This window comes from Urocitellus parryii, unplaced genomic scaffold (assembly GCF_045843805.1).
Source record: "Urocitellus parryii isolate mUroPar1 unplaced genomic scaffold, mUroPar1.hap1 Scaffold_439, whole genome shotgun sequence".
In the NCBI taxonomy this organism is placed as follows: Eukaryota; Metazoa; Chordata; class Mammalia; order Rodentia; family Sciuridae; genus Urocitellus; species Urocitellus parryii.
The window spans coordinates 1-26,476 of NW_027553914.1; the positions used below are offsets into that span (position 1 = coordinate 1).

Below are 26,476 nucleotides of genomic sequence, written 5' to 3' on the forward strand. Positions count from 1 at the left end.
CTATTCTAATGATACAACAGATAATATAATAATACCTCATTATTATTTATTACTTCCAAAGCCTGTTGGTGGTTTTGGTAGAGTGGGTGTCTTCTGTCAGGCTTACTCTTTAAGTGCAGCCTCTTTTTAACTGGATCTTCAAGTTCAAATGTTGGTGAACTGGTATCCAACAGTTGTGAAATATGTGGCACAAATATGAAAGGCTTAAAAACTGATCTAGAAGAAAGAGACTTAATTAAATTGACATGTCAAAATGTTTAAAAATTCAGCATTATTCTAAGTTTTCCAAGATTCTCTTAGAGAAGTTTCTGTTAATGATGCTACATAAGTAAGTTGTTCCTGTCATATTAATTATGCTATGCCCAAATCCCAGTGTACAGTGTGATCTCATTTATAGCAGGGGCAATGCTTAATTTAGGGCTGCATTCATACCGACCTACTGAGAGCACAGCACATATACCATGTCAGTGAATGAACAGTTTTCCATTTCCTAAGGTAAGAACAATTCTCAGTGTTATAGACTGAGGATTATAACTTGGAGTGAAAATCAGTACAAGTGTTAATGAAGGGACACAGGTTTCACACTCTAACTTCTTGAAGTATCTTTAACAATATGAAAGTCTATAACATTAAGGGATAGCAAGTACGAAATCATTTCTAAATGTAATGTGGTGTTAAATTTGGTAAGAGATACAAATGACTTGAATCAAGATAGTCTATAAATAAAGTCCTAAAGATATAACTTGAACTACTGATAGTTTAAGTTTTATATGTATGTGTTTTCTATATGTACAAAAGTAAATCTAGCACAACTACATTACTTATTCAATTTACTAACTTATAAATCATCTAATGTCATTAATGTCTGAAATCTGAGTAGAGAAACCTATCTACCTTCTTTTCTTGACAATGTTAAATATATTTGTAGGAAAGAGGAGTACAGATAAGGGTAAATACAAAACTATAAGCCTTTTCTTCCCATAAAAAATGAGAACAGTTACACATTTATGGAAATTGCAATCTAAAATTGGCCCAGAAAATCCACCAACAAGTTGTCTTATTTATGTAACAAAAATTTAGTCTCACAGAATTATCAACACACTATGATTCTTCCCCATACCATGACCACTTGCTAGTTCACAGTATTTTGTGACTTTACCTCTCAGGATCAGGAGTCCCCGTAAAGAAGTGAATGCAAGGAAGGTTGGAATCTTGAGGTAAAACAGAAACCATGCTTGCAGTGGTCAGGAATTCTCCCTCCATATTAATGCCACTTGGTTTATCTCGGAGAATTTCCATCATTGTTTCAAATGTTATGTTTCCTAGGGAAATAATTTTAAAATCCATTAAATATGTTTGCATATATATATTTTACAATTACAAACTGCTTTCTCTACTGATAATATAGGAGATATCGATTTTGGTATAAATGAGATATCAACTATAAACAAACTCTGTTTCAACAGCACATTGTCACAGAAAGATATTTTCTTTTAAATATAAAATATGCAAAATCTCAAAAACATTCTAACAGGTAAAAACTTTGTAAGCAAAAGCAATCAATAGTATAAAAATACATTCAATCCTATTGCACTAACAGAATTTTTAAGGCATATTTAGTAATGAACTGATGATATTTCAATAACCTATTATCTGAGCCTGTCCATTCAATCAATAAAAATATTGTATTTAGTTTCCAATATTATAAAAAATTATTTTTATAAAACAACACATTATTTTTCCTATATTAATTTCTGTGTCTGACATTAATAAGCTTACATTAAAGTGTGGGCTAGAACTTGAAAAAGAATGAAGATGACAAAACACATTATGGTTAATGGAATTTGGGTGTGCATAATCCTGCTGGGCTACTTTAAAAATTAAACGTCCATGTGTGAGATGAAACATGTATGTGATGATATATTGCATGTGATTATACTGTTTTATGCTTTTATATTTAATGTGTATTGTTTTTCAGAATTTTTTTTGAGGAAAATAGAAAAAATTATTTTCTATCTTTAGTAAATATAACATGTCCCTGGTTACACAGAGTTTCAGAATTCAGTATTTGGAAAGCATCACAAAATTTTTTTTAAAGTCATTGATGTTTTCAGACAGCTCTGTTCCTTGCTATACACATTTATAGTCAAAGATGTGGCTCAGAACTACCTTACAGTAACAACAACAACAACAAAAAAACCCTAACCTACCTATATAGTTATTATGGTTTGGATATAAGGTATTTCCCCAAAGTTCCTGTGTGAAGGCAGAAATGTTCAGCAGTGAGAGGATTAGATTGTAAGAGTTGAAACCTAATTAGTGGATTAAGCCACTTGATGGATTAATAATTTGAATGGACTAGTTGGGCAGTAACTATAGGCAGGTGGGAATGACTGGAGGAATTAGGTCTCTAGAGGTGTACCTTTGTATTTGTCCCTGATCCCTCTCTGTCTGCTTTCTGGACATCATGAGTTGAGTAGTTTTCCTCCATCAGCCCTTCCACCATGATGTTATGCCTCACCAAGAGCTCAGAGCAATGGAATCAGCTGAGACCTCTGAAACTGTGAGCCAAAATAAACTTCCTCCTCAAAGTTGTACTTGTCAAGTATCTTGGTCACAGCAATTAAAAAGCTGACTAACACAGCAGTCCTACAAAAATAGTTTGTTTTTCTTCTGACCTATCATTAATTTTCTTCTGCAAAATTTATCACTCCAAATTCCTCCTAAATCAAATTCAAACTCCTGAAAATTAAAACTTACTATTAAGCTCAACTGAAATGACCTTTTCCTCTCCATCTATAAGCATTACTAATCTTTTGTTTATTTGTTGTAGCCCCATCATTAGATTATACATTCCCTATAGAAAAGGATGATATTTCCCTCTATTTAGTTCTCATTTATTTAAAAAAAAAAAACATTTTGGGGCATCTGTTAAGTGCCAGGCACTGTCATAGAAACTAGAGGTGTATATCTATATAGAGATATAAATATGAAGAGATATATCTCTTCATGAATATGATCCAATTTCAACTAAAGTAACAACAGTTAACAAGTCATTGACAATCTCTCCTAAAAAGTTTCAGAATAGGCTTAAAAGTTTTCCTTTGAATATAAGAAATTCTCATTATCAAAAGAAAACTGACACAAGAAAAGACTACTACTCAAAGTAACACATTTAAAATGAGAATCAAAACTTCATGGTAAATAATGGAGTAAAAAGGATTGATTGAACTTTTAATGTAAAATAAAAATATTACAGAAATAAATTTATATAAATATAAACTTACAAAAAACAATTTAGTTTTAAATTTTAACATGCTAATTCTTAGAACAAAGAATGAAGTATAATTTTTCCAACAAAATTTTATGAGAATACTTTATGACTACTGCAGGATGATCATAAAGACAATTTTCACAAAAATATTTGAGGATTACATCAAGTTTCTTAACCCATCATTTCCCAGCATCCAATAATGGGTTGTCACTCTCTTAATCCTTTAATACTGAAGTCACTGTCTTTGAAAGCACTTGATCATATTACCATCCTTAGTTTTCTCTTCAATTAATAGGTCTAACTCTACCCATGTGTTATTTGTCATTGACTTTGTATGAGACTTTTCTTGGGATAAACTGAAAAAATATTATAAAATTCATTGGCAAAAATGAACATTCAAGAATTTCCAGAAATAAAAAAAATTAAATCAACTAAAAATAAAATAAAATATATGATTATTAAAAAAATTGCCAGGATAATTCTGAAAAAGCAGAGTAATAAGGAGGTGTTTTTCATGTCACATAAAAAAACAGTATTATAAATACTCTCATATTGTTCTCTAGCTCATAAAACAGGTTTTGGGGGGCTGGCGATATTAGCTCTGTAACTCAGAGGAAGAGTACTTGCCTAGCATGAATGAAGCCCTGGGTTCAATATATAGCACTGAAGAGAGAAAGAAAGAAAAAGAGAAACTGGGTACCATGGGGCACACCTATAATCCCGCTACTTGGAACACAGGATTGCAAGTTAGAGGCCAGTCTGGGTTAACTCAGCAAAACCTGTCTCAAAATTAAAAGAGGGGTGGGGTATAGTCAGCCTAGCATACTTGAAAAATGTTCAATTCCCAGGACTGCAAAAAAAAAAAGTCATGTTCTGACTGTTTCAGGTATTCATTCATGTTTTTAAACAGGGAGATTTCCACTACTCCAGTTATTATAGTTATTCCTGGAAGAAGGTAAGTTTAATTCCAAGTACTCCAACACAGGTAGCAGTATTCTTTTAACCACTCCATTATTATGCCTCCAATTTATTAAATACATCAGTTTTTTCTTACCCAGAAATAGTACCAGGTTATTTTTTTTAAAGAGAGAGTGAGAGAGAGGAGAGAGAGAGAGAGAGAGAGAGAGAGAGAGAGAGAGAGAATTTTTAATATTTATTTTTTAGTTCTCGGAGGACACAACATCTTTGTTGTTATGTGGTGCTGAGGATCGAACCCGGGCCGCACGCATGCCAGGCGAGCGCACTACCGCTTGAGCCACATCCCCAGCCCAGTACCAGGTTCTTAATAACAACAATGAACATGGTATATCCATATTGTAACAAGTACAGTTTGTTTGTTTTTTAAGTAATAAAACATAGTGTCTGCCATCAGGTATTTCAGATAACTTATGTGGAAATATTTAATTGTTTCCTTAAAATCAGTTTTTGGTTTTGTTTTTGATTGTACCCAGGGGTGCTTAATCACTGAATCACATCCACAGCCCTTTTTATTTTTTATTTTAAGACAGGGTTTTGCTACATTGCTGAAGCTGGCTTTGAACTTCCTATCCTCCTGCCTTAGTCTCCCAAACTGCTAAGATTACAGGCGAGCATCACCATGCCCAGCTAAACATAGTTCTAAAGACTTAAATAACTTTCACTTAACATGGTTAATTGACCACAAGTTTTTGTTTGTTTGTTTGTTTTCCTCTCTCCCCAAACTCTACAGTTTTGGGGCTGGAGATATAGCTCAGTGGTAGAGCACACGCTTAGTATGCACAATGCCGTGGATTCAATCCCCAGCACCAAATAATAAACACAACATTTTACAATACTTACCAGAAAGAAATTTTAAAATGAAGTAACTCACAAAGATAAATAGAATAGGGAAAGCAAGAATCTCCCCACACCATTCCCCTAACATGGGGATTAAAAGAAAAAGCTTCACTGGGAGCAGTGGTGCATGCCTATAATCCCAATGGAAGGCTGAGACAGGAAGATTGCAAGTTCAAACCCAGAGTTTAGCAATTTAGCAAGGCCCTAAGTAACTCAGCAAGACCCTGTCTCTAATAAAATACAAAAAGGTTTGGAGATGTGACTCAGTGGTTGAGTGCCCCTGGGTTCAATTCCGGGAGGGAAAATGGAGGGAAGGAAAGAAAGAAAAGAAAAAGCTCATAGCAAGTCTATACCCAAAATATGATTTTTGTGATACTTCAAAAGAAAATTAACTTTCATATACAATAATGTAATGTTCTGTCATCAGTTAATCATGCAACTTACCAACAATTTTATGGTAATGAAAATAGATTTACACAAGTCCATATTCTATCTGGTTTCTTCACAGTATAACCATGACTTCAAATTCAAACAAGAAAAATAACTTACTGAATTTATAGGTAACTTGTTATAGGAGTCATAATTTTCTGTTAATTTTGAAAAACACAGGAAGAAAAAAGGGTGTTACCCAAAAAAGCACCTTTAATGTTAAAACTCGGCAATAAAACAAAAGCCTACCACCCATACTGATCTACTACTATCAGATACATAGCTCCAATACCTAGTGAGATTTAAAAATGATTCAAGTCTAAATTCCTATAAATGCAAGTTTTAATAAAAAACAGTGGCAGAACATAACACTGTGATAATACAAGTATTACAAAAATGTTTTCTGTATTCAAAACCTACAATTCTTAAAATGAAAGGAGGATTTACATGATCACTTGAGTAGGGTAGCTATAAGTAATCCACTAGCAAGCATTGAATAAGTACTGAGACTGCAGTGGCAGGGTTCAGTAAAATAAATGCAAAACACAGGGTGCAATTTCATTGCAATTTAAACTAGTTATTTAAAATACATGAGTGAATATAGATACAATTTGGATATACATGCAGCACAGTTAATAGCCATCAGGTAGGGATGGTTAGAAAGGAGAAAGGTAGGCTCTTCTATCTAGAAAAATTAGCCATAATGTACTAGTGGACAATTTTCTATGAAAGAATTGGAAATACATTTATTCTTTTGGCAAAGCACAGAAAGCTAGATGAACTATACTTCACACTTGAAAAAAATAAGCTTCATGTCAGATGCATATATTAATATATTCATGTATAACTATCAAATCTACAATTCAGTATTTTGTAGTTAAATATAACAAGTATTATGATGCACTGGGGAATTAATGTTTTATTATTTCTATTTGGTTTTCTTCCTTTTGTCCAATTACTCTAAACCTTACATTCTTGACATTTTCCTTTCCATCTTAATTATGCATTGTTGCTCTTCATTTTTAAAAATTATCTGCTAATTTTATTTCCTTGACTTTATGTTTACTGCCTGAAAAATATACACAACAGTGATCTTTGCTAAACTACCTAGAAGTTACAATTTAATTCAATTCAACCCAATAATGATTCTTAATTAATCATTTCAACACTTATTAAGCACACACAACATAGTAGTACAAGACATTGAGCTAAGTATTAAGAGAAAAATAAAGGTAAATTTAAAAAGCCCTTTTTTCAGTTTCATAGAGAATATAAATGAAGAGCACAAATACATATAGTTTTCTCATTTGTAAAATGAAGATAATATCTACTTCATATGGCTGTTTAAAAAGAAAATGTAAGTGAATAACTTAATACAGTACCTAGCCCTGGATAAGTTTGCAATAAATGAGAGTAGATACTGCTACAACTTTTTTTAAATCTACTTTTATAATAAGTCTAAAATTGAAATATTTAGTATAACATTCTGTATCATTTTTTATATACCTATCCCTATGGAAAAATAGTTTAAATATACTTATAAAATGATAAATTAGCTGGGCATGGTTGTACACACCTGTAATCCCAGTGGCTCAGAAGGCTGAGGCAGGAGGATCAAAAGTTTAAAGCTATACTCAGCAACTTAGCGAGGCCCTAAACATCTCAGGAAGATCCTATCTCTAAATAAAATACAAAAAAGGGCTGGGGATGTGGCTCAGTGGTTCAGCACCCCTGTGTTCAATCCCAGTACTAAAAATAAATTAATTAATACATAAAATAAAATGATAAACTAACATTAAGAAACTTTGTAGAAAATATTTCAAATTTTGACATTGTTTTAGAAATTAAAATATAAGATATTAAATACTTTGAAAAATAACTAATGTGAAATTAATTTGTTTAATGAATACTTGAAAAAAGCAAATATCAATCACTGACTGATCCATCTGAGTAGTTGGTATCTGATTGATTTATAGAACCATTTTATTCTTTAAGTGAAGGAGGATAGAGCAGTCACATGTTTTTTTAGTAAAATGACTCTTTTAGCTATTATCTGCTACTCAGTAATCTAAATAAAATTTATTCTGCCAGAATTATTTGGTAGCAAAGGGGAAAAGTACATTAAAAGTTATTTTTTTAGGAGTTAATAGTGACCCAATATAAAAAATGGGAAAAAGATACACTAATAAGTGGACAATTTATAAGAAAATTATAAATTTTCAATAAATATCAGAATGTCTAATCTTACTAATAAAATAATATATATTGAGATAATAATATGCCACTTTTACCTACAAAATTTATAAGGGCTAGTCAGGTGCAGTGGCACACACCTATAATCCCAGTGTTTCAGGAGGCAGAGGCAGAAGGATTATGTGTTCAAGATTAGCTTCGGCAGACTAACCCACAAAATTACAATTATCTTATATTAGACAAAGGTACCAAAAACATGCACTGGAGAAAAAATAGCCTCTTCAACAGATGGTGCTGGGAAAACTGGAAATCCATATGCAACAAAAAGAAATTAAAACCTTATTTCTCACCACTCAAAAAACTCAACTCAAAATGGATCAAGGACTTAGGAATAAAACCAGAGACCCTGCATCTAATAGAAGAAAAAGTAGGCCCTAATTTCCATTATGTGGGATTGAGCCCCAACTTCCTTAATAAGACTCCTGTGGCACAAGAATTAAAATCAAGAATCAATAAATGGGATGGAATCAAACTAAAAAGTTTCTTCTCAGCAAAAGAAATAATCTGTGAGGTGAATAGAGAGCCTACATCTTGGGGGCAAATCTTTACCGCTCACACATCAGATAGAGCACTAATCTCTAGGGTATATAAAGAACTTAAAAAGCTAAGCACCAAAAAAACACAAATAACCCAATCAATAAATGGGCCAAGGACCTGAACAGACACTTCTCAGAAGATGATATAAGTCAATCAACAAATATATGAAAAAATGTTCATCATCACTAGCAATTAGAGAAGTGCAAATCAAAACCACTCTAAGATTTCATCTCACTCCAGTCAGAATGGCAGCTAGTATGCATACAAACAACAAGTGTTGGCGAGGATGTGGAGGAAAAGGTACATACATTGCTGGTGGGATTGCAAATTGGTGCAGCCAATATAGAAAGCAGTTTGGAGATTTCTTGGAAAATTGGGACTGGAGCCATCATTTGACCCAGCTATCCACTCTCCTGGGTCTATACCCAAAGGACTTAAAACAGCTTACTATAGGGACACAATCACATCAGTGTTTATAGCAGCACGATTCACAATAGCTAAACTGTGGAACCAACCTAGATGCCCTTCAGTAGATGAATGTATTAAAAGAAATGTGGCATATACACAATTGATTATTACTCAGGAATAAAAGAGAAAAAATCATGGGATTTGCAGGTGAATGGATGGACTTAGAGAAGATAATGCTAAGTGAAGTTAATCAATCCCCCAAAAAACAATCCTGAATGTCTTCTTTGATATAAGGAGGCTGATTTATAGTGGGATAGGGAGAGGGAGCATGAGAGGCAGGGATGAACTCTAGATAGGGCAGAGTTGTTGGAGGGGAAGAGGGGGACATGGGGTTATAAATGATAGTGGAATGTGATGATCATTATTATCCAAAGTAAATGTATGAAGACACGAATTGATGTGAATATACTTTGTATACAACCAGAGATATGAAAAATTATGCTCTATGTGTGTGGTAAGAATTGTAATGCATCCCACAGTCATATATAAATAAAAATTTAAAAAATAAAAAGAACTATTTAAAAATGAATAAAAATAAGATCAGCCTCAGCAATTTAGCAAGGCCGTAAACAACTCAGCAAGACTCTTGTCTCTAAATAAAACATAAAAAAGGGCTGGAGATGTGGCTCAGTGGTTAAGTGCCCCTGGGTTCAATCCTGGGTACCCCCCACAAAATTATAAAGGTTAAAAAATAAGTATTTAGAAAATAGGCACTCAACTATTCAAATATTGCTGGTGTTAATTTAAATTGATGTATCTATTCTGGTGGCCACTGTGGCAGTGTGTTTCAAAAACTTTAAAATATATATACATCTTGACTGCACATTCTTCTTCTAAAAACTCATTCTACTAAAATAACCATGGATATGAATATAAGTAGGCTATGAACACTTTATATGATTTTCAGTAATGAAAAACTAAAAATTACCTAAGTAACAGTTATTTGTTAGCTAAAGTATGATTCATACAATCATTCTTTATTATGTAATGATCAAAATACTACTACATAAAAATTGAGGCAATATCAAAATAATAAATATGTATCTATTTAAAGGAAAGTTCTGCAGATACTAAAATAGAATGATCTGTATTATATACTACTAACTTTGGAAAGTTATATGTACAAAAGTATAAATGGCATGCTACCATTTCAGTAAAATACATATACATATTTGTCTCATTAAACCTGTTTCATCTCTGGGAGAATATATAAAGAACTGCCTATGGGGGAAAAAACTAAGTATTTGGGGACAGACTACAAATGTACCTTTAAATTTTCAATCATGTGAATATATTTATTTTTAAAAGTAAAATAATATCATGGAATAATAAAAGACATGTGAAGGAGTTCTACTTTGAACTTCACTATGTAAGCTCGTATCAGACCAACCCTCCCTAATATAAACTTGGAATAAAAATGCAATGAACAATTAACCTGAGGGCTCTTTACAACTAACAAAGGCAAGAAAATTTGGAGGTGATGTGGATGAGAGGATGATGCATAGGGTGAGTTTCCCAATTTTTTTATGACTGCAACTTATAGGAAGTCCACAGTCAGTGCTGTGCTGGCTGCAACAGATAACCTTGGTATTTCTGACCTCAAGAACCAGAGGTCAACCACAAGCACTGGAAAGTGAAGGGCAAATCCCATAATGCAGAGAGTCAGGCAGAAGAAATTCTAAATTCTCTGTTCAAAACAATAACAAAAAAAGAACACATCTGCCCAAATAACCCAAATATTCATCTGATCCCTAAATAATCATGTGGGGCAGAATGCAAGAAATGGACTGAAAGTTGAGCCAATGATAGTTTGCAGATTGAGTATAATCAATTAAGATAAGTATCTGCTAAAACAAGTTATCCATTTCTTATTAGGTAATTTTGGTGTTCTGTGGATTTTAGGGAATTGGTTCATTTCCTCTGAGTTAATGAATTTAGGAGCATAGATTTATTTGTAGTATTCCTTTGTTAGTTTCCTAAAGTTTGTGGAGCCTATAATGAACTCTTATTTCTGACACTAGTCATTTATATCTTCTTCCTCCCCAGAATTAGACTTAAACCAGCCCCAAAGGAAAGACTACTATAGAGCGATCCTAATAAATCTTAAAAATAGGCCTAAAGGAATGAAATTACTAAAATTCCAATAGTGTTTCAAAGAATACAAAATTGCAGCATTCATCAAATAAAATCATAATGCCCACCATCCAATCAAAATTACTAGATCCTTGAAAATGCAACTCCCCCTCCCGCAAAAAAGATGAAAATTTGGTCACCGGAAGACAGACTCAAAAATTATGGAGATGATATTGTTAGCAGACAAGAATGCTAAAATTTCTATTACATTGCTATATGACGAATATGCTCAAGGATTTAAAGAAAAACACAAAGGTAATGAGTAGACAAATGAAAGATAAAGAACCAAATGAAATTTGTAGAGATGAAATACAATATTGAAAATGAAAACATCACTAGATGAGATTTAACAGCAGATCAGATAATACACAGGAAAAGTCAGAATACTTGAGGACATTACAGGAGAAGCTATTATAGTATAGATAGAAACTTCATTCTTTCATCAGAATCCCATGTAATTTAAATGTTTTCAGTGCAGTTACATGTAGATTTATTATAGTACATTTTCCATTAGATAGGTAATTTGAGTAAAATCTGAATATGTATTGTATCAAATATTCACATAGTAGAGTTAGAAATACACATATGCTGAGGTCTTGTATGGTTTACTAATTCCAAACCAACATTTGTTTCTCAGCCCCACACAGGTAGCCCACAAAATAAATGTGGTTGAGAGTTCAATCTCTCATAAGAGACTGTATTGACTTATAGCCTGAGAAAGCAGGAAGCGCAACTCTAGGCTAGGAATCTAGGCAAGAAGTACAGTAGTATTTTTTAGATTTGTACCTTGGGAAAGAGCCTAGCTCCTATTTTCCAAACAAGTCTTTGACCTAGCCATCTATGCTTTCATGGATGTTAAAACTCTAGCCTGTAAGGCTTAGCTCCAATGCAGAATCCCCCTGCCCTTTGACCCAGAGATGAGGAGGACTGTCTGGGGGTGGAAATATTCCAAATCTTGCTCATATTATAGGTTTTCTCTTCATTTTTAGAACCTGGTGATTTCCTATTCTTGTATTTGAACTTAGTTATATATGCTTTTAATGACTATTTTAATCAATATTTCTGCAGTTTTGAAGTGGGAAGGAGGGAATTCTTGTATCTGCTCAGTTTGTCTTCTCAACCAGAACTTCTAGATATAATTTACAGTAATAAAATAACCAATAAGAGTACTATCAAGGGGCTGTAGCTGTAGCTCAGTGGTAAGCACTTGCCTTGTATATGTGAGGCACTAGGTTTGATCCTCAGCACCATGTAAAAATAAATAAACATACTGTATGTTTATCTACAACTAAATAAATATTTTTTAAAAGAGTACTATCAAAAGATAAATACAAGAAGTAGCAGCAAGAGTCAAAGAAGCATGTTTCCATGTTTCAAAAAATTCTGAGAGCCAGGTAGGGTGGTGCACGCATGTAATGCCAGCAGCTCAGGAGGCTGAGGCAGGAGGATCACAAATTCAAAGCCAGGCTCATCGACTTAGCAAAGAACTGGGAATGTAGCTCAGTGGTTAAGCAGCCCTGAGTTCAACCCTGGTACCAAAAAAAAAAAAAAATCTGAGAAGTAACCACAATTTTGTTTGAAGAATATTAACAGAATTTTTTTTAAAGTTTCTAAGAAATGAAAATCTGAACTTTCACATAGAATCATTACCTTCCCACAATTATAAATTTTACACATCTCAAAAAATAGCTTACATCATCATACTGTTTTCAGTTTTAATGACTATATTTTTATTAAATATAATTCCTAAAAACAGATTTATCACTCCTACATTATATCCACAAAAATGTAATTTGTTATTTTGACATTATTAAAATGCTAAAATTACCTTTGTGTTTATTCAGAAGCTTGTAGCCCTCACAGTATCTGCCTGATGAAGTCATCATCTTGGCTGTGTCAAGATAAGAATATGTTGCAGCAAAATCAAATTCCTTTTTACCATCCCACCATCCTTTCTGCTTAGCATAGTTTCTCATGTCTGGGTGTTCTTGGTCAATCTTGGTTGTTATAGAAAGCTGATTAGAAATATTACGAACTCCTTCTATTTTCAAAGAAAAGGGAAATGAAAACGAAAAGTTATGTTTAACATTAATGTTCCATCTATACATTATAAATTCTTAATCACTATTTAAATGTAAACATAGACTTCTAAATTTTGTACTATGTTCATCTATTGCATATTCTAAGAGACAATTTTTAGAATTAAACTTTTTATGTTCAGATAATTGTAGATGCATATGCAGTTATAAGAAATAATCCAGGGAGAAACTGTGTTCCCTTTACTCCATATCCCCCAACAAAAACATTTTGAAAAACTAGAGTATAAAGTCACAATCATAATACTGGTAATGATACAGTCAAGAAAAAGAATGCTTGTACTACCACAAGAATCCTTTATGTTGCCCCCTCTTAGAGCCATACCCACTGTCTCCCACCCGTAGCATACATGAACTCCAGGCAACCACTAGTTTGTTCTTTTATTTCTCTAAATATTAATTCTAAAAATCCTAGCTTTTTTTTTTACTCAACATAATTCTCTTTTTTTAATATTTATTTTTTAGTTTTCGGCGGACACAACATCTTTGTTTGTATGTGGTGCTGGGAATCGAACCCAGGCCACACGCATGCCAGGCGGGCGCGCTACCACCTGAGCCACATCCCCAGCCCCTCAACATAATTCTCTAAAGATTCATCCAGCTTACTGTAGGTATCAACAGTTCGTTCCTTTTTATTGCTGAGTAATACTCAAGGATGTGGATTTACTATAGTTTCTAACACTATTTTTTTTAAATCATAAATACATTGCTTGCAAAGATATTGTGGCACAAGTCACAAATAAAATTTTCCACTAAAATACAAAAGAGGAAAAAATAATAAAAGTCTGTTCACAATAAATTATATAGCTGATGATAAATGAAAATTGACCCAACCACTCAGGAGAATCACAAGTTTGAGGACAGCCTAGACAACTTAGGAAGACCCTGTCTCAAAATTTTTTACAAAGGGCTGAGAATGTAGCCCAGGGGTAAAGTGTCCCTGGGTTTAATCCCCGTACCACAAAAATAAATGTTAATTAATTAAAATTGATAATGTTTTGAAACTGATTTAAAAGACAGCTGCAAAGTAAAAATCAACTAAGTAATTATTCTACTGAAGTAATACTTGGGATAGTCTCACTATAAAATCAAGACTTAAGTCAAAATAGAATCAAGGATAGTGATGAAGTTTCCATCTAAGAGATGATTCCCTATAATCCAACAATTCAGTTTTTTTAAATCAACATATATTTTAATTGACACATAATAATTGTACATATTTATGTGGTACAGTGTAGCATTTCATTACATGTATAATAATGTCTAATAATCAGACCAAGGCAAATGGGTGTATATTATATCAGACATTTATCATTTCTTTGTGTTAGGAACATTCAAAGACAACAATTTAGTTCTTGGGCTCATTTAGAAATAGAAAAACTGGTGACAAAACGTACAACTGGATAATGATACCCAGTGAAGGTGCTTATTTTGCATGACCTAATGAGACTTTTTCACAGAATGTTGAACTGTGTTGAACAGAATTCGTTTGTCTTTTCATGTAGCATATTTGATAAAATTAAAAGTGCTTAATGATATAATAGGGTCAATTAACACAATCAGAAAATAGTCTAAGTTAAACTTTATATATTAAAAAAGATAAAATACATAAAATAAAACATAAAACAATATATATAAAGCAAAATATATAACAAAATGTCCAACAAAACAACTGGCAATGATCTGTTTTGAAAATAATATCCAAATCCTCCAAAGCTCAAGTCTTCCTTTATGAAGCCTTTCTGAACTCCCCCAGCTTACAATGACCTTTCCTTTCTTTAATATTCACAGCATCTATGTGTATCATTCATACAACAATTAACATTTTTACATGTATATATTATCTCCTTAGTAAAACTAGGAGATCCTCCTGGATCTCAAACATAATCACATGATTATGTTTGAACACAGGTTGTGCTCTAGTGAAAGAACACTGAACTGAAATCAGGAAGATCTCAATTCCAAGTTTTGCATATACCAGTCTCTTACATCTCTGGATTTCCTCACTTGAAACAAATAAAAGGAATATATGATCAAAACAAAACCATGGGAAAGAAAAAGCAAAGCATTCTAAAGCAAACAACTTGTGTTGTTCTACCCAATGACATAAAATTTTGTTTTACTATTATATCATCGTACCCTTTCTTTTTTTACTGATAACATTAAAATTAAGCATAATAGTGGGATTTATTATTACATATTAATACATGCACATAATTTAGTCAATTTCATTCACCAGTACCTTCTTTTCCCTCTCCTCTATCCTCCTCCTTGTCCCTTTCTTCTACTCCACTGGTCTCCTTTCTATTTTTATGACAACCTTGCCCCTGCCTTTTATTTTCTTTAGCATCCACATACGAAAGAGAATATGACCATTGAGTTTCTGAGTCTGGCTTACTTCATTTAACATAATGTTCTCAAGTTCCATCCATTTTCCTTTAAATTACACAGTTTCATTCATATTTATGTCTGAATAAAACTCCATTGTCCAAAGTACATGTATGAAGGCACAAATTGGTGTCAACATACTTTATATACAACCAGAGATATGAAAATTGTGCTGTATATGTGTAATAAGAATTGTATCCGGGGCCGGGGATGTGGCTCAAGCGGTAGCGCGCTCGCCTGGCATGCGTGCGGCCCGGGTTCGATCCTCAGCATCACATACCAACAAAGATATTGTGTCCGCTGAGAACTAAAGAATAAATGTTGAAAGTTCTCTCTCTCTCTCTCTCTCTTTCTCTCCTCTCTCACTCTCTCTTTAAAAAAAAAGAATTGTATTGCATTCCGCTGTCATTTATTTTTTTAAAAATCAATTTTAAAAAGCTCCATTGTATATATATGCCACATTTTCTTTATTCACTTATCCATTGATAGACAATGTTAAGGTCTGTAAACAAGTCAAAATAACACCTGGTATTTTGCCAGGGGAATGTTAGAGTTCGTAAACAAGTCTGGATGGTGCCTGGCAAAATGCCAGAGGGAGTGGTTTGAAAAGTAACAAAAGCGAGCCATTAAGTGTGGAGATTCCTTATTGGTTGACTGATGTATCTACTTTATACTAATTAAGATAAGCTGTGCAAAATGTATAAATAGCTCTGTTGTCCTACAATAAACGGTCCTACTCCTGCTGTATCAATCTACAGAAGTTATTCGTCACCCCCCACCCCCCCACCCCCGGCTATTTTGCTGCAGCCGGACTGCAGCAGATCTGGCATTTTGCCAGGCAGGCACCATCCAGACTTGTTTACGAACTCTAACATTCCCCTGGCAAAATACCAGGTGTTATTTTGACTTGTTTACAGACCTTAACATTAGACACTTACAGACAGACATTGGTTCTATACCTTGGCTATTGGGAATTGCATTGCTATAAACATGGGTATGTATGTATAGCTATGCTGACTTTAATTCTTTTGAATAAATATTGAGGAATATCATAGCTGCATCATATGATCTTTCCATTCCTAGTCTTTTGAGGAACCTCCATACTGATTTCCATACTGGTTATACAAAGTCATAATCCCATCAAGATCCCATAAGTATTCTTTTTCTCCTTCATTCTTGCCAGCATTTATTATTATTTGTATTTCTTGATTACTGCCATTCTAATTGGAATAAGATGAACTCTTAGGGTAATTTTGATTTGCATTTCCCTGATTGCTAAAGATGTTGAAATTTTTTTCATATATTTGTTGACCATTTGTATTTCTTCTTTTGAGAAGTGTTTAATTTTTTTCCCCATTTATTGACTGGGTTATTTTATAGATTTTTAAAGTTCTTTATATATTATGGATATTAATCCTCTGTTGAAAAACTAGCTAGCAAAGACTTCTCCCAGTTTGTATACTCTCTTCATGCTCTTTTTTTACTTTGCTGTACAGAAGCTTTTCAATTTGATGCAAACCCATTTATTAATTTTTGGTACTATTTCCTGAAGTTTAGGAGTCTTGTTGAAGAAGTTGTTGCTTGTCTGTACCTATATGTTGAAGTGCTGACCCACTTTAAAGTTGCCACGTTTCTGGTCTGATTCCTAGGTCTTTCATCCATTTTGAGTTGACTTTTGTGCAGGGTGAGAGGGAGCTCAACCTCAAATTCAGGGTGAGTTTCATTATTCTACATCTGGATATTCAGTTTTTCCACACATTTGTTTAAAAGGCTATCTTTTCTCCAAAGTATATTTTGGGCACCTTTGTAAGGATCAGATGAATGTATCTGTGTGGGTCTGTCTCTGTGTCTTCTATTGCATTGCTCTATGTGTGTTTTTATGCCAGTTCTGTTCTGTTTTTCTTACTAGCTTTGTAGTGTAATTTAAAATTGGGTATTGTGATGCCATCAGCATTTTTTTATTTTCTTTGAGTTGCTTGTGATATTCTGGATTTTATATTCTTCCATATGAATTTTTGGACTGTTTTTTCTAGTTCTTTGAATAATATTATTGGTATTTTGATGGACATTGCATTGAATCTGTAGATCACTTTTTGTACTACGGCTATTCTGTCTCTCCATGAACATGGGAGATCTGTCCATTTTCTAGTGTCTTCTTCAATTTCTTTCTTCAGTGTTCTATAATTTTCATTATAAAGGTCTTTCACCTCTTTGATTAGATTTATTCTTTCTTTCTTTCTTTAGGTTATTATGCATGGGATTGTTTTCCTAATTTCTTTTTCAATGGATTGATTATTGGTGAATAGGAAAGTTACTGATTCTTGAATATTGATTTTGTATCTTGATACTTTGTTGAGTTTGTTTATTAGTTCTAGAAGTCTGGGGGAACTTTTTAGATCTTATAAGTATGGGATAATATCACCTGCAAACAGTGATAATTTGACTTTTCCCTTTACTCTTTGTATCCCTTTTATTTTATTTCCTTCTCACATAATTGCTAAAATTTCAGAAAATGTATTGAAATATATATACTCGTGAGAGTGGACATTCTTGTTTCACTATATCCTTTCTAACCACCAACCCAAAGACATCCATCTCCAGCTCCATTCCCCTTTTCTCACCTCCATACTTAAGCATGAAAGAATTTTGGTGTTCAGCTCAAAGTTAAAAGAGGACAAGATAGCAAGGGGTTATTAAAAGAAAAAAAGCACTATAAAATAGCCAAAAACTGATGCACATAAAATATACACACATTATATGAAACTCATATAGCCAGAGATAATGCTACCTTTTAACCTTTTCAAGAATGCACTTCATAGTACATGTTCTTTCCAATTTTTAACTTTTCCCCTACAGGTTACCCTTTATTTTGCTGGAATATAAATCTTCAAAGACAATGAAATGCAATATCTGCAGTTAAGGGTATATTTTATTAATAGTAAATTAAATCACACAAAAAAGTTGTCCATCTAGATTAATTACCACAAGAGCAAGTTATTAAAGCAAAGTCATTCCTTATGTTCTTCGTCTTCTGCATGTGCCCATTTGCCCTACTGCTTTCCCCTATAGGCCGAAGCAGTAAGACCTGCCACAAGAAACTGAGCAGATGTGCCACCATATTCTTGGATTTTCCCCCCTTTCAGAATTGTGAGCCAAAATAGATTTGTTCCCTTATAAATAAAAAAAAAAAGTTTTCCATACCTTTTACTTTTTCTGCTGCCCAATGCTTCCCTGCAGTCTCCAGAATCCAGGCTTCATTCCTATCAGCTATCAGGAAACTGTTGTGATAACTAAATTCCATCCTGCCCTCTGTACAGTTTCCACCATGGCCATATTTCTCTAACAAATCAACAATGACCTTGAGGGCTTTTTCAGCTGTGTCAGCTCTTTCAAGGCCAAGTCTAAAATAAAAATATTAAAATAAACTTTGTTTATTTTTCTGAAATATTTTCATGCTCATATGACTTTGTGTTTACATTCAAAGCAAAAATTCTTTCAAGTTAACAAATAATATGAAATCTAATTTTTAAACTTTTTGACTTGGTAATTTATCGGCAAGTTGCTTTATATCTGAAATTCAGATATCTCATTTGTAAAATTATGATAGTAATACATATTCCATAAGGTTATTGTGTAAATTACACAATTATATTAGGTACTTCCAATGAATCATGATTTCCCTCTCCTTCCCTTCTCCCAATTAGTGATCTTTGATAGCCATGAAATTGCATGCTGAAACTCTAAAACATTTTTATCTTTGATACTATGAAGTATCAAAGTCCAAAAAAAGAAAAATTGAAAAATAAAATAGGTAAGAATTATACCAAGATTTAACAATTAGACAAGTTCTATAATGAAAAAATATAACACACAAATAACCTGACAAGGTCCATGCCCAGTAGTGCTTCTTCATCACAAACTTCTTCTCTTCCCCATACAGCTTCATTCCCAATGCAAACTCCATGCTCACTGGCTCCCATTTCTGCCCCCCACAACCAAGCAGGGCAACTAAGGACAACAGCATATGTTTCTGGAACTTGATCAATTTCTATATAAGTACACTGTTAAAAAAAAGTCATAGCCATAACCACAAAACCAAAAAAAGTTATCAAAATCTAGAATTTCAAAAATCATTCAAAAGATACACCATTATCAAAGAGGTCAATGAAATATAACTAAATTGAAACTTTTAGTAATAAAGGCATTACTCTTAAAAATATTCAGAATTAATGCTAAATCATTTATTCATCCAAATAATGGCTGAGTATCTCCTACCGTAAAGTAGTCTGCTAAAAGAGATCTTAGTTATAAAGACTTAATCAATACAAAGCTTACTTATAACAAACTAAGACTTCTACATTAAGACACAACAAAATATAAAGTACAAGGGTCATGAAGAGAAGTGAACATGAGGCACTACAGAAGCTCAGGAAAGAATTCTAGTTGTAAAGTCTTGAACATTTTTTGCAAAGGAAGATGTATAGGAATTGATGATTAAGAAAGGAATTCTCCAGCTGCGGTTGTGCCTCAGCAGTAGATCACTCGCCTAGCACATGCGAGGCCGTGTGTGCGAGGGCCTGGGTTTGATCCTCAGCACCACATAAAAATAAAATAAAGATATTGTGTCCATCTACAACTAAAAAATAAAATATGAAAAAGAAATGAATTCTCAACCTCAATGTCCAGTGTTTCCTAATTAGGCACACATATGGTAACCCCTAAATACAGGAGTATTATCATAGAAGTCTATATCACTTGTGGAAGAAGTCCATCAGGTATGTCTGCAGCAGTGGAAAGAATGAGAACCACTGGTTTACAAGATAGCCAGATTTAAATATAGAGATAAAGTGGAACCGGTATCCCAGATGAATAAACAGTTTCAGAAAAAGAAAAAAATATAGCCTAATATATAGAAAATGTCTAATATATCTGAGTGTTAGAATGTCACAGAATTAAAATACAAAAAGTACATAACTTAGCAATAAAATATAAAGTGAAACTTTCACTAAAGTTCCATAGTAAATTATTTCTTCCATAAAAATTTTAAAGGATCCTTCAATTCATTTGTATACTATCAAGTGACTGAATAAAATGCATGTTGTTAGTGCTATTGCAGGGCTTAATAAACCTTTTAATGAGTCATAAACCTTTATCCAGAATCTGGATTAACTTTTCTTATTCTACACCAATCAAAATCTTTTTTGTCTAACAAACTTCCTAGTGAAGCTTTCCTTGATCCCTAGTCTGAATCACATGTTTCTCCTATGCTGCAATATGTTGCTTCTACTTAAATTTATCATTTAATTTATAGTGGAATTAGTTGCATATACCTCCTATTCCAACTGTAGACTCTGAATTCCCATCAGACAACATCTGAATCTTACAGCTGACTTTAAACTCCTTGCTCTAACATGCTTGCATGTGAAAAGTATTCTAATATTTCATCAAAGAATAATTTTCATTAGTTATTTCAATTGCTTCCAAATCATTGAAATAAAAATCAGAAGCCTATTTCTAATTCAATTATTTTTCATATTTAAATTCTTGAATTTTAACTTCTATTATCTCTTCCAAATTGCTAGTTAATGATAGTAATAGGGCTGGGGATGTGGCTCAAACGGTAGCGCGCTCGCCTGGAATGCGTGCGGCCCAGGTTCGATCCTCAGCACCACATACCAACAAAGATGTTGTGTCCGCCGAAAACTAAAAAGTAAAATATTAAAAAATTCTCTCTCTCTCTCTCTCTCTCTCTCTCTCTCTCTCTCCTCTCTCCCTCTCTCCCTCTCCCTCTCTCCCTCTCTCTCAAAAAAAATGATAGTAATAACTGTTTTATGATATTTTTAAAGTAGCATATTGCTAATAAAACATGTATTTCAGATTTCCTGTTTTCTGGGATACTTTGGTTTGCAATTTGAAGCAATGAAGATCTCTGACATGCTAGAGGGCTCTGCCTGTTTTTTGTGTCAATTCATGGCCTTGGTGATTTGTCTATAAACTATTCTAAATTCTGGCTCCTGGTCAGAATTAGACAAATGCCTTTTGTGAATAACATGCCACCCCAGAACTCATCTAGGAACGGGTTGTCTTGTAAGCAGAGTGATGCCTGACCTCTTAAAATTCATTTATACTCACCTTCTGTGGCATCAAGAAACATGAACACCCATGGGATATTCTCATTGAAAGTTGTCACATATAAACCAGTGTTTTTAAATATTAGAGGTTACACCTAACATTATTCTCTGATCAAAGGAAGTTTTCAATCACTGTTGTGTAAAAAGAGTTACGAAATAATAGTGCTACATCTGGAGAAACAATCCAAGGGCCAGTGGGAAACAAAAATTCAACATCATCTCAAATAGAAAGTTGGGGACCCTTCTAAGAGTGTCAGATAGAAGCAGTTTTTCCCTTGGTGGACTGTCTAATTTTTTAAAAGAGAGAGAGAGAGAGAGAGAGAGAGAGAGAGAGAATTTTTTAATATTTATTTTTTGGTTTTCGGCAGACACAACATCTTTGTATGTGGTGCTCAGGATCGAACCCGGGCCACATGCATGCTAGGCAAGCACGCTACCACTTGAGCCACATCCCCAGCCCAGGACTGTCTAATTTTTATTGCTTGGTATTAAGTGGAGAAATTAAGCTATAGATTCTGGTGTTTAAGACAACCTTGGTACTCTGGCGATGTGAGGACTGCACTGCCTCTTAGAAGATGGACTAATATCTATGGGTGTTATCTTATACTTTTTTAATGACATTCTTTTAAAAATGAGTTTCTGGGCTGGGGTTGTGGCTCAGTGGCTGAGCACTTACCTAGAATGTGTGGGGCACTGGGTTCAATTCTCAGCACCACATTGAAAAAATACATAAATAAAGGTATTGTGTCTATCTACAACTAAAAAATATTTTTTTAAAAAACGAATATTTTTTTAAAAATGAGTTTCCTCTGTTGTACATATTTATGCACTCTTTGTGAGGTGAAGGTGCTTCCCAGATTTAGACTTGGAATGAAGGCAATTTTTAAAAATAAAGATTTGAATATCTAGAAAATAAAAACATATATTTTACCTACCTTAAGAGGTTCTCTGTTATCATGAACTGCAGCAGGAAAATAAACTACCTCTTGTACTTCATCACAGAGTCTGTCTGAATTTTTTCCAAAAATAATCCTCTTATCAATTGTTGCTGGAGGTAATGCCACAAATGTATCACAGGAATAGGGCTCCATTTTCTAAACAACTACCAATCACATAGAAGTTTTTAAATAACAAGAGAAAATATTGTTAAGTATATACAAAACAAATACTCCTACTCTCTGGCCAAGGGATATTATTACCATGTCTAATAAAGGGTGTTCATTAAAGCTTTAAATATCATAAACTATAATACAATAATCAACATGACTTAAGAATCAACCATGAACTACAAGAATCAACAAGAAAATAGCAATGTGAACTACTTTCTTCTAGTTGATGGGTCAAATTTATTCTCTAAAACCTTTCTCTCCTAAAGTCTCCCCTGAATTTCTTTTCATTATTCCTATATTCGGGAATCTCTACACCTAGCCTACTGTTATAAAGGCTATATTCTATATATTTGTGCACCAGTCCTCTTATTGGCAATAAAATCCTTATGAGGCGAGAGTATGCCTTAATTATCTTTGTATTGTTATCATTGAAACTTACAGGGGGAAAAAAAAACATGTTTTCAGTATTTTCTCGAAATAAGAAAGAAAAGGTTTCCTTTGACCTAAGGAAGAATATGCAGAGATTATAATATTAAAAAGACAGAAATTTTGAAACAGATTCACTACTTCAAATATAAAAAATGTCAATGAAATTCCAATTGTCAATATTTCATGGTGGAAGTTCACAAATATAATTTGTAAATCCTGATTGTAGAATTTCATATGTAGATTGTCTTCACTAGAAATTTGTAAAATTTAAATCATCAATTTTAGTAATATACTTAAGTATTCTATACTTTATTTTGCTTTCAGAATAGACACATTGTTTTAGCTGTTTATTTTATAATGCCCAAACTCCTGAAGTTTTTCTCTTCTCAATGATGAGAAAGAGGTCACTATCCTTATTGTTCTTTTCTTTGAGTATTTCAACTTTTATATCTTGCATCTCCTTCTATTTGTGTTCCAAAGTTGGTTCCACCACTACATAACTTTGACAAGCTATTTAATTGTTCTATGCTTGCAGGCTCAATAGTAGAATAAAAGATTAAACAGAGTTATTACGGGAGATTTCAATTAGACAAGTTAAGCATTTTGCTTAACATGAAACATAGTAGATCCTCAAATGAAAGATGTTATTATCTGGCAGAAGAGTAAATTACACAAATAGTCTAGTCTAAACCCCGCTAGAGGACTTGGTTGATGTGTGCTCTATAATAATAGCAGCCACATCTATTCAAAACCCTGGAGTCCTGACGTCCATCACGCTGCACTAGGAGATCTCAACTATCCAAGAGGGGTCGTCAGGGAAGCTAGGTACAATTGCTGCCTAGTTAGAATGGTACTTGGCCCATTGAGGACATGAAACTTGGACTCTCACACCATTTATCACTCAACAAATGTTTGCTGAACATCTTTCTGCACTAGGGAACGTACAGCTGGAAATAACTAGAAACAAAAGGAGCTCCCGCTCCTGTAGAGCTGACATTCTATTTTATAGCTTTCAAAAAGCATCACATCGTTTGAACCTCACAATCGTACTCCAGTTAAAGCGAGAATTACTCTCTCCACAAGACAGGTGAAAAACCCGGTGCAGAAAAGTTTTTGCAACTCGTGTCAGCGTTCAACGAAAGCAATCTGACAGCTGGTAGAAAGAGCCGCCACCGCGGACCCCGTACACTGCGTGAGACGATCAAACGGCTGTGGCCGCGAGTCCCGCGGTCAGGCAGCGCTGCGCCGCAGCTAGTCCAGGGCTCTGGCCTCCGCTGCGCACGTTCCTCCCTCTAGCAAGCCCCTCACCTGGCCTCTGCGCTTCCAGAAGTGACAGCTGAAAGTAGCGGGAGGAGGCGCCAGTTGACGGAAGCTGTCACCTTTGACCTAGGAAGTTCCCGCGGCTGCTGGAGGCGCAGTTCCGGTTAGGCGGCAGAGTTTGTTTACGTTGCTCGCTGACCGGTTGGTTGCCTTCCTCAGCTCGGATGCCAAGATGGGGAAATCCTTCGCCAACTTCATGTGCAAAAAGGACTTTCATCCTGCCTCCAAATCCAATATCAAAAAGGTGAGTAGAAGAAACCCAAAGGGATCTGGCTTACGGCCACTGGGTCCCCAGGGGCTGCTGGGGTGAGAGTGGTGATGTCGCTGGGATGCCAGGATATCACCTCCTCTCCAGGCCAGAAGCCCAGGTGCTCTCGCCCCCTTTTCCTCACTGATGAAGCAGGCGCTCTACGTTTGTTCTACATCCAAGACGAGTTGGGATGCTCTCGTTGGCTCTGTCGGTCAAAGTGTAAATCCATAAAACGTGGAGCCTGCGCTCACAGTTGCTCAATACTTGCCTTAACTGGTTCGGGTTTGGTCTTTTCGAATCCGAGGTTCACGGCTCCTTAGTTTTCTCCTCTACAAAGACTACTGTTTATTTAAGATAGATCGTATAAAAGAAATCACCCTCATTGAATATTAGCGTTTTAAATAATTAATTACAGTCGGGGCGGTGACGCACTCCGGAGGATCTCAAGTTGGAGGCCAGCCTTTGCAATTTAGCGAGATCCGCAACTTCGCGAGACCCTGTCTCAAAATAAAAAAAAAAAAAGAAGAAGAAGAAGAAGAAGAAGAAGAAGGGGTTGAGGATGTAGCTTAGTGATAGAGTACATCTGGACTCAATCACTGGCACCAAAAATAAATAAAGCAAAATTAATTTATTAGAGGCTGGAGTTGTGGCTCAGTGATAGAGCACTTGCTTAGCATGTGTGAGGCACTGGGTTCAATTCTCAGCACCGCATATAAATAAATGAATACAATCAAGGTCCATCAACATCTTAAAAAATATTTTTTAAAAAATAATTAATTAGGGCTGGGGATGTGGCTCAAGCGGTAGCGCGCTCGCCTGGCATGCGTGCGGCCCAGGTTCGATCCTCAGCACCACATACAAACAAAGATGTGTTCGCCAAAAACTAAAAAATAAATATTAAAATTCTCTCTCAAAAAAAAATAATTAATTAATTAATTAATTACAGTTTGGCTAAGCTCAGGGCAGAAAAACCATAGCGAAAATGATTGTGGTGAAAAGCAAAAGGATGAAGTAAAAAGTCAGGGCTTTGGAGGCAGACGAGGATTCTAACCATTCCAGCATAGTCGGTATTAGACCTTGCATAAAATATTTATATATTAATTTGTTTATTGGTATTGGGGATTGAACCAATGGGCTACATCCCAACCATTTTTTATTTTGAGACAAGTTCTGCTAAGTTGCTAAGGATCTCTCTCTACAAGTTGCTGACACTAACCTTAAACTTAGCAATCCTCCTGCAGTCCCTGAATTACAGGCATTGTCACACAAAATAGTTAATATTCCTGATCCAAAATTTCTTAATCTACAAATAAAGGATGATCAGTATCACTTGCTTTGACTTGTAAAGTTGTGAAGAGTAAATGAGATGGTGTATCTCATCCAGCCCCTAGGACTGTCCTCCATAAATATTAACACCTCATACCATTGAACTGCCATCCTTTTCTTTATACCCTGCATTCTTCCTTGAATGTGTATCTACTTTCCTAAATCTCTATCTGTGCCTTTGGGGGGAAAAATGAGATAGTGTGGGTAGAGGATTTGAAACAAAGTGAGTGCTTACTACTGTGTGCATCACATACAGGGGGTACTAAAATTGTTAATTGACTATACACACAAAGTTGTGAAATGAACTAGGCTTTTAATTTTATATATAGCATGTTTTATGTTTTTGAGTTTTATATAGCCATGTGAATATGTACATATATATGTAAAGTATGTTACCACCATGTAAATAGAATTATGTTTTATATACTAATGCATATGCATTAGAAAATCTTTGGCAGAACAGGGCATAATAGTGCACACCTGTAATATCAGTGGCTTGGGAGACTGAGGCAGGAGGA

At 34.3% G+C, this 26,476-nt stretch overlaps 1 protein-coding gene and 1 pseudogene across 1 annotated transcript; one reads left to right on the forward strand and one right to left on the reverse strand.

Annotated features, from left to right (window-relative positions):
- Positions 1–35: 35 nt before the first annotated feature.
- On the reverse strand, positions 36–24,452 carry LOC144252497 (secernin-3-like; the record flags this gene model as incomplete). The annotated part of the gene is made up of 7 exons (XM_077794776.1): positions 24,371–24,452; positions 22,460–22,626; positions 19,273–19,454; positions 18,595–18,794; positions 12,738–12,950; positions 1,160–1,322; positions 36–216 (listed from the first exon to the last, which is right to left on the reverse strand). Coding segments are annotated over exons 2-7 (1,095 nt in total), but the record flags the coding sequence as incomplete, so codon positions are not given.
- Positions 24,453–24,467: 15 nt separating this feature from the next.
- LOC144252498 (corepressor interacting with RBPJ 1-like) overlaps positions 24,468–26,476 on the forward strand; it is a 36,091-nt pseudogene continuing 34,082 nt past the window's right edge.